Source organism: Excalfactoria chinensis, chromosome 2 (assembly GCF_039878825.1).
Source record: "Excalfactoria chinensis isolate bCotChi1 chromosome 2, bCotChi1.hap2, whole genome shotgun sequence".
In the NCBI taxonomy this organism is placed as follows: domain Eukaryota; kingdom Metazoa; phylum Chordata; class Aves; order Galliformes; family Phasianidae; genus Excalfactoria; species Excalfactoria chinensis.
The window spans coordinates 114,141,450-114,156,055 of record NC_092826.1 but is presented as its reverse complement, the minus strand read 5'-3'; the positions used below and the strand labels follow the sequence as shown (position 1 = coordinate 114,156,055).

At 39.7% G+C, this 14,606-nt stretch overlaps 1 protein-coding gene across 2 annotated transcripts in view; it reads left to right on the top strand.

The window, feature by feature from the left end:
- Window positions 1–10,780: 10,780 nt before the first annotated feature.
- Window positions 10,781–14,606, top strand: part of GADL1 (glutamate decarboxylase like 1) — an 84,840-nt gene continuing 81,014 nt past the window's right edge. For both annotated transcript variants that reach the window (XM_072328533.1, XM_072328534.1), the window contains exon 1: window positions 10,781–10,953. In XM_072328533.1, the coding sequence (XP_072184634.1) occupies window positions 10,947–10,953 (7 nt within the window). In that variant the 5' untranslated portion in view covers window positions 10,781–10,946. The remainder of the gene's footprint in view (window positions 10,954–14,606) is intronic.

The window sequence follows — 14,606 nt, the reverse complement described above, 5'->3', positions numbered from 1 at the left end:
AATGAACTGAGTAACAAGGGACTGGGATTAAAAAATATGTTAATGGATGTACAGAGAAGGGTAAAAAATAATAGCAGTTGTGTCCGTTGTTCACATTCTGTAATAAAAAGCCTTAGTGGGTCATCTTGTACAATTGTAAGTAATCAGAGATACCCAGTGTTTCTGCAGTGGGTAAATTTATATTAGTGGACTAAAACTATTAATTGAAAAGTTCTGAACTGTAGGGACTGACCTTTGAAGAGGAATCTAATAGCTACATAATCATGTAAGAAGAATTATCTATATCAATATAAGTAACTCTATTTTAAAAGTCAATTAAGATTGCTGGTTTCAGCTACTGATTTAGCACTTCTAAATAGCAGTGGTAACAGGGTATGTTTCAGTGATTTTCTTATTTTTTCTATTTGTCTCAACTTCTACACTTACACTGAAACCATTAGAAACAGATTAAATATGTGAAAGATGAAACGTAAAATTGCATGTTTTGGTCTCATGTTACTTTTGACATTAAATGTTTGAAAGTCATTTATGATTCAGGAGGGAATGTAACTGATTTCAATGGAACATTTTTGGAGTACGTAATTTTAGGGCATCTTTATGACTAAGTGTGCTATGTACCACTCTGTATTTCTTTACATAAAAAGACACAAAGAGAACGTGTTAAAATGATGCATTTGCTCTTTGTTTAACTTTTACCAATATGCACATATGTTTATACATTTTAAGGTTATATACTTGTCAGATATTCTCCGCTGTTCGTTTATTTGAAAATGGTATATCTTTCCTAAAACAAAGGCAGAAGGTCATTTTGATTCCTTTCAATTGCACTGCTGGTGGGCTTTGTACGCACTCAGTGAGTCATCTGGCTCTGTTCTTTCTGATACGGCTGCAGAGTAGGTTTTTTTTAATCTGTATCCTTCTGTGTTGTCATCTCTACTATTTTGAGCACAACTGGTTGAGTGAGCAATTACAGTTTGCATTTCTCTACCTGAGATCTCAAGATAAAAGATGGCTTGGGAAAGAATTCCTTAAAATAACTGAATGGGGTGTGACTTTGGAGAAAGTCAGTTCTGAGTGATGAAGTAAAAATAGTTATCAGAAATAATCCCTCTTCCTGCCTGAGTAGCCTGAGACCAACATGCCCTATGTAAAAGAGTCAATGTAACCGCCAGATCCAGGACCAGGAAACATTTCTTCAAGTTGCAGCTTTTGTTTTGCAAATGACTATACATTTTTCTTAAATTTTCTCTCTACGTGGAGTCTTAAAAATACACCGTGAACTGCTGTTTGCAAGAGGACAGTTCACAAAATCCTAGTATCCTCGTTTTTTCCAGTGTTTGATGGTGAAAGTAAGAGCAACGCACAGGCTCCAGTTCAGCTACTCAGTTATGGATATCATTGCCAAAGTGAAAATGCAGCTGAAAACTGTTAAAAGCCCCCCTTGGTTCAAAGTTTTCCCATTTGGTCATTTGTTTGCATGCTACCACTTCAACGCTGGAAAGTCCAGTTTCTTTTTTCATAAGTGTATTAACCACATTGCTAGAGTTCTGTAACTAAGTACACACCTCACATCTCTACTCCACAAAAAGGTGGTGAGGTACTCACTAAGTACCACATCTTATGTTGCATCAAAAACTTTCTCAAGATGACCTGTCCTAGCCTTGCACCTATCATCAGAAACAGCCTGTGCTTTTAATGAGTGCTTTTGGAGGAAGTGTTGTTTCTATTCACCTGGACTTAGGACTGCTTTTTCTCTATGATTTTTTTCCCCTTCTCTGTAGCAGTTTTAAATCATTGGCTCATTCTCAGCCTCAAACCATTAAATATACTCCAGGCAGGCTTAGGATATGGGAATTCAGATGCAAGCTCTCTCAGGAGTGCACTTACTAGCTAACATACTTTCAGAAAGCCATTGGAAGTATCCTGATCTTTCTATATTGTCTGGATGCAAGCTGTTTTCTTTAATCTAACAATAGGGACTTATGAAAAGTTATTTAAGAGCTGAATATACTAAGAGGAGTGAGCTGCTTAGTATAATTCTTGTCCTGAGAGGTGCTTATATTTCTCATTTATCTCCTTTGATCTTAGAAAAGATGCTTTGTCACAAATTAACCTTTTTATCCTCACAAGAAAAGAGTTACTGAGGAAGTAACTGAAAAGAAATAAAAAAGAGATTACAGACATTTCAGATATACGCTGCATTGTGCCCAACTTCCAGATGTCTCTGTTTCCTGGTCTTTGCTTGAATTTGCAAGGTCAGCTTGATGCGTACTTCAGAACTCTGAATGCTACATGAAAACCAGGTGGATCAGGACAGATTCTCATTGCATTTGAATGCATGCTCACTGCTAGTTCTGCATAGAGCTCTCATATTAAAACTCCCTCTGGTTATTTTAACACTCTTTGGCATAGCTGTGCTATTTAACCAACAGCGTACAGAGAGACAAAAAAGCCATTGAACTTCTTCACTTCTGCCTCTGCTGCTCTGAGAAATCTGGGAAACATTTAGATGTACTGAGGGACAATGTGGTGTGTTTAGTGGGGAAATATTGGTGGTAAGAGGATGGTTGGACTGGTCTTGGAGGTCTTTTCCAACCTTGGTGATTCTATGACTCTATGACATAGGCCAGAAGCACCTGCTGGTTTCACCTAGGTAATATTTTCCTGTTTAAAATAGTCTCGTCCTGATTGCTGCATTATTTCTCCTGAAAGGCAGAGAGTATGAGGCCACCTGACTGAAATTGGCTCTCTGACCTACATGTGGTATTTGCATTATTTAAAACATATCATTGTCAAAAAAAAATTAATAATAATTGTTCTGGGTGTGGGCTGATGGCATCTGTTACCTTCATCCCTGCATCTAGTCTTTATATCCCTGTCATTCACATCAATTATTGTTATGCCTGCATACAGCAGATTTCCTTTCACCTCAGAATTCTTTGGCTGTAAAAGGTCTTGGCACACTTAGAAGAAACAGTGCCAAGTAATATCAGATCTTAAAAGGGTTCAAAAAAAGCACTTTTTTTTTCTCCTGAATGCAGTTTTGTGATGCTTGATGTATGCTGCTTGTTCAAAGAATTCTACATTTGCCATGACTGTCGGAGTCATTTCATTTGCAGAACACACAGGCTCCATTTATTTATTTATTTATTTATTTATTTATTTATTTATTTATTTATTTATTTATTTTGCTTTTAACACTGCTCATGATGGTTCTGAAATCGCCTTCTGCTTTGCATCCTTCTGAGTGTTATATGGTCCATGACCCTGGCTTTGCAACCAAAAAGAATTCATATAAAATCTGTCTTGAACTGATAAAACCTTCATCCTTTTCCTGAAGTTTACAGGCATGGGAATGTCATGCATTAATCCTTTTTACTGGAGGTGGTTGCATGTTCTGCAGGGCAATGCAGTTGTGTTCTACTTACTCTGCCATATCTGTATGTACTTCTAAGTGTTTCCATACAGTGTCTTGCACTGGATGGTGCGTTAGAACTGTTCGAGTGCTTTTCTTGAGCTTATGCTGTCGTTTGGTGACTGCATGCTACAAAGGACATAGATCTTGGTTTTAGAAACAATATTCATACCTCTCATTTTACAGCTTGCTAATGTGAAAATTACAGCTTTTGCCATACAAGCACTTCAGGATGGCATACGCTTAGCCTGCTCAAAGTTTTCTAGTTGTTCTTTTTCTGGAAAACACTATATATATACATACATATATGTATATGTAGATATAGATTTATTTATTTCAGAGTACTAAACATGAAAGCTACTTCATGTGGAAAACAAAGTGTATAGGGTTTGTTTTCTTTTAAGACTTTTCATACTTTAAAATGTTAGGGTGGAGAGTTTACCCCTTCTCTACCTCACCTCTGCTACTGTTGTGCTCTGCAGATTTCATTCTCTCAAAAGTGCCTTGTGAATGAGGCTTGATTCTACAAAATATTTTTGGGAAGAGTCATCGTGGGAGAGTCTAACTGTTGCAGCTTACTCTGATGAGTGAAATCTTGCAGCGTTACTAATTGCATCTTCAACTTTCATTATCTCAATTCATGGATTTTATCTGCTGACTTCCAGTATAAAGAGAGGTATCTGTTCTGCCAGCAGATATGATCATCTATGACAGATAGCCTTGTGCACGGTAGTGCTCTGCCTACTGCAGTGTGTGGCTCCATTTGGGCCACATGCCAAATTCCCAGCCTTGAGGAAGAGTTTGCAGCTTGCATTGCACATTGTGCTATTTCTGCTATGTCTTCAGCAATATCCAGGCTTTCTAACTTAAAGATAGTGCATATGTGCCCACACTAGTGGCAGTGACCAAAGCAGAACAATGTCTGGAGTTTCTCTAATTTATTTCTGTCCCTTCTTTGTGATCCTGTTCCCCTTCCTATGCTTAAAGAGGCATGCTAACAGATCTGTGTATATATAAAAAAAACACCTTTGTATATGAAAAACACCCTGTACAAATGAAAGCGCTCTTTTTTAATCAGTTATTTTTTCCTAGACTTTTTTTGTGTAAAACACAATGAATGAATGCTATTGAATATTTGAAGATTTTGGTAATGCTGTAAACCGTAAGAATGAAGGTTGTGCAATCTTTTCCTTTGTCACCAACAAACTGTTGAGATGAAATTAGAGTCTGGAACTTGAAATAGCCTCATTTATTCATTGCAAATACTTGAACATGACTTCCTTATTGCTTCTGCTTTCTCTTTTGTCTGCTTCATTCAAACAGCACTAATCGGATGATAGTCCTATTTTTAATTTGTGGGAGTGATTTAATTCCTCTGAATTACAGAAGGGGCAAGTGACTTCATAAACTTGAGTAATGAGATTTGTTAAACATTATTTATCATGAGGATTTTTCCTCGAGAACATATTCACCCTAAGAAAATATTTAATTAAAACAGAATGGGTGAAGCAATTTGCCGATTCCCAGATCCCTCAAGGTTCCTCCTCCTATGAGGTTTTGTATTCTTTTGCCTCCCACCAGAGTCAGTGTTAGAGATATGGGATGACCTGGTTTGCCAATGCTAATTAAAAGAGAATGTACAAGATGTACCTGTCCTTCAAAAATAGCATTACAATTTTAATATCGGGCACCTTAGGTAGTCTATTCTTTACTAATGTACGTTGTGAGGCTAGTTTTATTAAACATGAGAATAACAGTCAGATCTGTAATTATCATTATTGTCTTGAATCAGCAAAAGTCAGCTTTGAAAGGTTACAGTTTAAAGGATTATAAATAGCCTTATTCAAGCTTCCCTACTTTTTTCTTTTCTTTTTTTTTTTTTTACAAGAAAATATAGGTGTGATTTTCTATATTTAAATACACAACATGGGTATATAAGCTGGGTCTACAAAAGCACAACAAACTTGCCAGAGATTTGAGAGAGCCTCCATTTGAGCAGCCAATGAGCATAAAGCTGGTGATGTGCAATTGCTGCAGCCCAGCCCAGGCCTGCAGTGGAATGGTGGGGCATAATTTCAGGTTCCCTGTGCTTTCTTCCACCTGGACTCTTCATAGAGTGTATGATCCTTGGATCTCTGAAGATGCTACTTCCAGAAGAAGATGTGTGTGTCTCAAGAAAATTACATTTGATCACCTCTGATATGCTGAATAATATCTCCTAATATCTCTGGAAAGTGTCCTGTAGCCATATTTTGCTGCTTGAATTCAATATTCCCACTGCTGACTTCATTGTTTTTGCTGATGCCTTCAGGGTCTGAGATTCACCCACTGATGTTTTGTTTTTTCAAGCCTTGATGTTTCAAACAATGTGTTTTGCCAGCCAGCTAATGTAATATTGTTCCTTTGAAGGCATTGCATGCTGAAACTTGAGAGTCTAACAAGTTCTTCACTTCACTGTATAGAATGATCAGCCTTCACCTTTGGTTGGCCTCCAGTAGCACAGCAACATTATGCCTCTGGGCATCAAAAAAGTAATGAATGCCCTTCAACCTCTTAATGCTTTTTCTTTCCTGTCTCAGTTACCTGCACCAGACTACTAATGTTTGAGTTCCATAGGTGATACTGATACCAACGGAGGTAACCATGACACTTCAATTATTAATGCCCTAGGATCTGATTTTCGGAACAGCAGTAATCCTGTGGGTTTTGTTTACCCCATTTAGAATTGGGAATACTATGTATTTCTAAAAATGGAGTCCACAGTCTGTTCTGGGGAAAATACAAGGAACAAAGATGCTTCTTTATGGAGCTTCCAAGTTAGGTTTGCAAAAGTATCTAGTGATTTTGAAAGCTTCTGTCTGTAACACCTTTTAAAGGGCCTGGGATTTTTCTAAATAAGTTCAGAAGTCAGAACCATTGATAGAGTGTTAAGGTTTGTATACACAATTAGGCAAATACATTTGAGTCCTTTTTGGTTAATATTGTTTTCTCGCTTGGAAAACTTGTTTCAGGCTATTGTTTTTCGATGTAGTTTAGAGGAGGTTGTATACTTGATGAAAGAGTTGGTGTCTTCATGTAACAAACTTCAAGGAGGGGGTCAAATGATGAGAATAGAAAGGGCTTTAAGGTTAATGTTGCCATATCAACTTTGTGAGTAGAAGATAGAAGATGCAAGTTCCTAGCAAACACAACAATTTAATTCATTAATGTTTAAATGTAGTTCTCAATACTTTATGTGCAACACAATTCAGTTGTGTGGTCCTGGCTGCTTTCAGAGAGCTAGGTATTACTTGTCAGTGTCAAACCTTTTAGTCTTCATTGCATTCCACAGCTCATTATGCTTCAGGTGAGGTAACTTGATTCATTTACGCACAAGGTGGGCAAGAAACATAAATTTTTAAAACTGATGTATATTCACCAGTGTAATATTGCATATAGAATTAGATGTCGGGTTCACCTGCCAGAATTTCAAAGCTTGCTGTTTAACTGCACATCATTTAAGTCTGATGGCCTGTGTTTTTAGTAGATTCATACTTCTGTACCTCTGTTCAGCTTCTCCTTAAACTCCTCTGAGCTCCTTTGTGAACCACATGAATTGTAATATACTCAGCTTAGTGCACTGACAAATGAGGTGACTAATGTCAATTATCTTTTGATACTTCATACTCTGCTTGCCAAGAATGCCTCATGTTCTGTGATCATTTAAAATCCTACACACTCAGGAAAGTCATGTTTTTCACAGAGACTGACTGCAATCAGTTGTTAAAAGAATATAATCTTGAGCAAATGTTCACCAATAGCTATCCTTTTTTTATATTTGCTTAGTATAAGAAGAAATAATGAAGTAAGACTGCAAAGAACCTTTTAGTCATATGGGCTGATCTCCCTTTTCTCCCATGTCATTAAATTTCATACATGTACAAGCACTGAGGGCAGTAATATGCACTTGGCTAAAACCTGTCTTTCAGAAAGGTAATTTTCCTGCTTGAAAGATAGAAAAACATTAAAAATTTCTTATTGCCCTCATGAGCTTGTTCCGGTGACATACTGTCAATTTAAGAAGAGAAATAGAGTGTTTCATTTGAATTTGTCTGACTTCAGCTTCTATCACAGCTTCTTGTTATGCTATTCTCTGCTAGATTAAAGAGCTCTTCAGAATTTCATATTTTTTCTCCATAGAGGTACTTATGCGCTGTAATCAAGTCAATCTTTTTGATAGGATAAACAGATTGAGCTGTTTAAGTCTCACTTAGCAGAATTTTTCTCCAATTCTTAGATCACATTTTCAACTCTTAATCTGCCCCCTCACCAATTTTTCAGTAATTTTTCAAAACATGGACAAGAACACAGTATACAAGATTGGTTGCATCAGTGATATATCCAGAGATAAAACTATCTCCCTATTTCCAGCTCCCCTGATGCAGATTAATCCTTCTTGTAACACCATCAGTGAGGATTTACAATGAGTTGGTGACTACAACTCCTAAATCATTTTCAGTAAGTGTAGGCTCCCTTCAGTACACAGCACCTACAATCCTTCACACTCATTATAGGGATTTGCTTAGCACAAATGTATTTTGTTGGATAAGACCCAGCTTGCCATTTATTACCCTTGCCATTTCTGTCATCTTAGTGCCATTTTCAGATGTGATCGCCTTTTCACAGAAACAGAGCTGTTTGATGAAGGTTCTATACTGTCAGCTACATTTTGTAATCAGTCATTTAGACAAATCTTAGTCAAGCATGTGCTTTAATGATATTGTGGGGTACTACATTTTTCTTTCAGACTATCATTAAAGTCTAAAAACATCAATATGCACTTAGCCAAATGAGCAGTCTCACCAAAGAATAAATTTAGAGAAGTTCGATGAGATTCAATCTTCATAAAAAAAGACTGGAATTATTTCCATTCCTTTCTTCGACATCTTTTCAAATTAAATCTGTCATTCGCATCAACTATTGATGTTGGTCCACATTTTGCTGTCAATGTATTTGTTGTTTTCTGATGTTAGCACTCCTTTGCAATTTCAAAAGTACTCTAAAGTCTGTTAAAACACCAGCAGATGAAAGAGCACCTGGCCTGGAACAAGGACCAAAAGCTACCCAAGGCAATGGTCATGGTTCTTATCTTTCTAGATTACTAGCAGGCTAGTGCAGTTCTTCATAGTCCCTACAAGACTGACTACTTGTTTCAGTTGTAGTAGCAAAGTGCTTATTAAACATATTTACAACTCCTGCATCAGCACGAAACCATTCTGGAACTACATTTTCTGATGGGCCAATATCACATCAGGCCCTCTGTTATTTCTAACACACTTAAAATGTTTCATTTGTCCTTAGCTGTTACAACTACAGATTCACCCTACCTAATAACCCCCCTTATAATCTAATTTATATCAAGTGTTATTTATATCATTTCTCTTTGTTTTCTATTTTATTTCTGAATGCTGCCTTTGAGTTTTCAAGGGAAAGTTATTACCTTCTGTGATTGAAGAATCATAGTCTTTTGGCTATTTATTAGAGAGACCCTCTTTAGGTGGGTTTTTTGTTTGTTTGTTTGTTTTTTCTTTTTTTCTTCTTCTTCTTTTTTTTTTTTTTCTTTTTCTTTCTTTCCTGTCTTTCTGGTTTCTCTCAACATTTTCCTCAGATTGAGGAAATTAGCTCTTCTGAAGCAGAAGAAACGTGTAGTTTTGATTGGGGCTGTTCTTCATTTCCCCACAGTGAACACAATCAGGCCATGAACACTTGCTCCCAAGCAACCACTAATTTTTAATTCAGTGATATCTACCATTTTTATCTATCACAGTGAAGTCTGAATACTTATCTCTTGCAGTGAAGGATATCTATAGGACTACAAAATTACCTTGTTGAAGTTATTAATGACTTAGTACATGCTGCAGTTGAAGTTAGACAATTTGTATCCTCACAAACAAGGAAAATGAGGATACTATATGTGAATAAATGTTTAATTCACGCCTGAATATTTCAGTAGCTTCCAAAAATCTTTGCCAAACTTTAATCAGGCCTGAATTTTAATGGAAAATGAGCTGTGGGGGGGCTGCGGTAGTTAATTTTGGGACACTTTCAGACTTTGCTGTAGCAACAGCACTAACACATTGTAAAAAAGAATTTTATTTATTTATTTATTCTTAAGGCAGCAGTTATGAGAAAATAAAGGGACTAGAATTAGGAACACGTGTGTAGTATTGAATGGCATTGGTGTCCTGGAATAAACTGGGATAATGAGGTCAGCCACAGTTCACTCGGAGGCCTGGAAATAGTCTTTGATGTCTGGTGATGCCGCACCAGGGCTCTATAAGCCGAGGCACACTAGTACAATTGTGTGAGCTTGGCAGAAAAGCCAGGAGCCTGGCTGGGCCTGACTGTACCACTGCTCACCTGCCAGAAGGCTGCTTCTTTTGAGGCCAGACTTATGAGAATTTGGTCACAAGGAGCAGCAGTCTCCTTCCTTCAGGACAAAGGAGAGCTCATGGGTGTTAATGACTCCCTCTTTTAACCTGCTGCAGTTTCTTTGATGTGAGCTGCCACAGGACGGTCATCTCACCAAGGCCTAAGCCTGATCTTAATGTTTTAATTGCATTGTCATTCCTAAAATCAAATCAAAGTGTTTCTCATGTTGATTCCAGTAGAGAGATGCGGGTGCTTCCGCAAAGTCTTGGGTGGAAAGGTCCAACCACCAAAATGAAGGAACAGTGAAACTGTGAGGGGTCTGGAGCACAAGTTTTAAGGGGGCAGCTGAAACCACTGGGATTGTTCAGTCTGGAGAAGAGGAGGCACAGGGGAGACCCAATTGCTTTCTGCTGCCTGAAATAAGGCTGCGTTGGTGTGGGGGTCGGCATCTTCTCCCAGGTAACAGTGAAAGGATGAGAGGGAATGGCTGTAATTTGTACCAGGGGAGGTTCAAGTTGGGTATTAGGGAATATTTCTTCTCCAAAAGAGCGGTGAGGCAGTGGCACAGGCTGCCCAGGGGGGTGGTAGAGTCACTGTCCCTGGCTGTGTTCAAGAACCCCATGGATGTGTCACTGAGGGATGTGGTTAGAAGGTGAATTGATGGTTGGACTTTGTGATGTTGGTGGTCTTTTCCAACCTCAATGATTCTCTAGCCTAGCTCTAAATATAATAATAGTTAAAAAAAGAATAAATGAATATAGCGAAGCTCTCTGTGAGCACCAGGGCAGCCTCCGCCACTACTCAGTTCCCAAGTGGGAAACAGGTGCCTAAAGCCAAAGCCAACCCCGAGGGCTGCTGCCCCGTCGCCAGTTCGCCCCCACCCGGAGGAGGCGGTGGCTGGCGGCGAGCCTGCAGAGCGGAGGGTATTAATAGGCGGCCCGGGGGGAGCGCCGAGGTCTGACGGGCAGGGCTGGGCGGCTCAGGGCGTTCGGGGCGAAGGCTCGGTCTCGGTCGCAACGCGGCATACGACAGCTCGACGGGGGAGCGGCTGTAGTCGGTAGCGTCTTCCCTCATCTCCGGTCTGCGCGAGCAGAGGCGGCGGCTCCACCACGAAGGCGAGATGGAGGGTAAACGCTGCGGTGCCAGAGCCGCCCTCTCTCTCCTCTTTCTCCCCCGCTCCAGTGGGGCTGCGGGCTCGGGCGCGGCGCCTGTTAGGGGAAGCCGGGCAATGCCACGCTCGCTCTGTGCCCCCATCGGGGTTTTAACCCCTTCCCCTGGCTAGAAGGGGCCCCGGGGGTAGGGTGGGCTGCTGAGCCGACTGCATCCCGGTGGGCAGCAGGTTTGGACTCCGGCGGGGCAGCAGCTTCGTGCGGATGGGCAGGGAGTGCCTGTTGCATCTCTCCTTCCTCTGAGTGCCGCTGAGGTGTATCTGAATGTTTGAATAAGGTGTAGTGCTTGCAACAATTACTGTAAAAGCATTGCGTTACAGGATGTTTGTTAAAATAAATTATCTTTGAAGAGTGGCGCTTCTTTTTCTTTCCAGGCACCGGAATAAGGTAGGCAGGGCAGTAATGATGATGTGCTGTGACAAGACTGCTGATCCCTATGGTCCTGGGAAGGGAGGAGTTAATCCCACTTCGTAAATGCATCAGCAGCCTGCGTACCTGCATCAGCAGGAAGATCATTATGTAAAGGGAAAAAAAAAAAAAGTTGTCTATATTTATGGAAATTGGGGATATGAGAGTAGTAATACAGTAGTGGGACATCTGGGGGAGCTAGGAAAGTAATTGATGGAATTGTGGCACACTTAAGCTCCAGATATGCCATTTTAAGGCTAAGAAATGAGGAATGCCTTGAACTCATGAGTAGAAACTGGTTGCCAAGTCAGAAGAGAAGTGTTTGCAGTGCTGTGCTCTCCTGTGAGATCAGTATTCCCAAGAGCTTCTCCACTTATCGCAAGTTGGGAATCTCTTGGGAGAACGGTCAGAAGGGTTTGGGGTTTCATGTGTTTCAGTTTCACACTGAATGTGAATGGAAGTTTAAAACAGATCAATTTTAACAACTCCCACATTGATAAAGTCTTCTCACTTATTTACCAGAAGTTTAGTGTCCTGCATTCATGGGTGAAGAAAGTCAATGGCAATCTATCAGTGGAAAGATCTCTGAATAAAGTAATATGTTTGAAAGAAAACTCCATAGGGAAAGAAAAAAGAAAAAAAAAAAAAAAAAAAAAAAAAAAGAGAGAAAAAAAAAAAGAGAAAAAAAAAGGAAAAAAAAAAAAAAAGAAACACTTAAGAACTATAATTTGCTTTTGCTTAAATGAATGAGCTGCATAAAGTAACGTGATGATTCTCTTATGTGGTATGATACATGCAGTTGTGCACAGAATATGATCCTGTGCATGTAGCAGTAATGCTGCATGAATGGCAGCAACTCCAAAAGTGTCTCCCTTCAAATGTCATTCATATTAATGTCCTCCTGCCAAGGCAACACCAAAGATAGGCTGCCAGTGGTCACTGAGATGGGGATCCCAGTGTTGCCTTGAGGTCAGCAACAGTGTTCTTGTTCAAATGTTGCCCAAAGCAGGCTACCAGAGACCTAATTTCCTTTCAGAACAATTGGCTTGTGCTGTTATAAGAAATAAGTAATAATGCAATCCCCTTGGATTCTGCTGCTGCAGGCTTTCCAGTCTTACATGCTGCTCATGAGTAAGGTACTATAACTTCTGCATACCTATCCTCTTGCCAGGAATTCTTCAGTCTTCCCATCCTCTCTTCTTGTTACCTTTGGTGACTTGCTGTTTTTTTCTGCTGCAATCAGTCTGGTGTATAAAATTCACATAGGTGGGGCTGTATTGTGACTGAAGCCTTGATTAAGAGTTCAGGCAATCTGCTTCTGTTCTCTTGAACTGCTGGAGATATGAAGGGCACGTGGCTGTTGCAGCAGTAGCTCTGGGTTTGCTTTGTGCCACTGGTGCAACTAGAAAAGTAAGTACAGTTGCAGTGATAAAATAGGTGCACTTCCTCATGCACTGAATTATTCTGGTTTGCTGCAGTTTTGGATGTATTGGATGTACTCTTGGGGAGTGACATTGATCTTAGCACCCTTAATGTATCTGAAATAGTGTGTTTATGAGGTTTGTCTTGCTTGATCCTGGCTGAGCCAGGTTTCTCTCTGACTCTACCATCCATGAGCAGCTTTACTGACTGTGCAGAGATGAGTAAGAATCTGTGATGCTTCTAACACCAGAGATGGCAAAGCTCTGTGTTTCAACAGCGGCAAATCTACAGAATCCCACTCATAGCTGCAGAAGTGGATTCTGACTGCACATATCCTTCAGTCATTTGGCATCAGTGAAGCTTTCTGAGGCCTTTCTGTCATGGAGAAAGCCTAGAGCATTCTGTATTTATTTATTTGGGATGTGGGGTGGAAAGATGGGATATTCCCTTCCATTAAGATGAGTCTCAAGCAAGTTACCAGCTCATCAAGTACAGTAAATAGAGCTGGAAACCACTTAAAGAAGGGAAAAGGCAGCTGCTGCCATTTGTGGCATATGCTGCCTTTTAACATCAGAATCACTGGCTTCTGCTGTGTGTGTTGCATGTTGTGTTGTGTGATTTGAATCTGCCAGCAGAGCGGGAAGATGAGTCAGCAAACATTTTTCATGTAGTGCGTTGCCATCTGAAGCAGGTGTAATGTGAAGCATGGTTGAAATAGTGACTAAGGCTCCGGTAATATGACACTTGGGTTGGTATTTTGGTCAGAGCTGAGGGGTAGGATCTCTTCTATACCTTAAGATCTGCTTTGGTGGAAAAGCTACTGGGATCTTTAAATGCTGCTTCATAAGATAAAGGAATAGCCTTGCAGGAAATGAAGTTTGCATCAAATAAAGCAATTCTGCATGAGTATGTTCATTGTGCTTTAAACTTAGTACAGATTTTCTTGGCAGTTAATGAACATCTAGCAAAGAAGCTTAATGTGACTCTTGAGAAATTCATTAAATGCTTGCATCTTTTAAGTATCGCTTATACAACCAAAAAAATTAGCTTCCAAGCATTGGAGGAATCTTATAGCGTACTGATTCAACTATTACCGCCTACTGGACAGTTTTCATTTCACATGCTTTAATTATTTTAAGTTGCATGGCTCTGTAGAGGCCATTTGTATTTTCTTAAGAGTTTATTAAATGCGCAAAACATGAAAAATGGGCACATTGAAATACATACCTTTTGTATTACTGTTTTCTCTGCCCATGGTCAGATTCAGGAAGCTTCATCTTTAGGCTCTGAAAAAACCAAAAGCTCAGTTTCTTCCCTTTCTTTTTGCTTTGTCTTCTCACTATCTGGAGCAGTTGTTGGAGGTAAAGCATTGATGGTTAAGGAATCCCATCAGTGCGTGACTAAATTCTGGCCATTTCTGTCCTTCTTATTCTTCCATCTGTCAGTGGAGATTTGTGTTGGTGATATTATTGAGGAAAAGTGATTTGTCATGACCAAGGTCTTTTGTCCAGAGCTCAGAAGAGGGATGGGTTAAATCTAGAGGATTTGGAACAACTTCTGGGTCTAAGGCTTGGGTGTCCCTGCCCTTCATCACATTTCACTTTATGCAAGCTGAAAAGCCTTATAAATATGATCGTATCCATTGGCAAATGTCAGGGTCTCAAAAAGAAAGGTTGATTTTAAACTGCTTGGCATCTCTCCTGTAAGACAGCTTGTGTCTCATTGAGCTGCTTACATTCCTTTTGCGCCAGCAGACCTAATGTAGAGAGACAAGACATCCT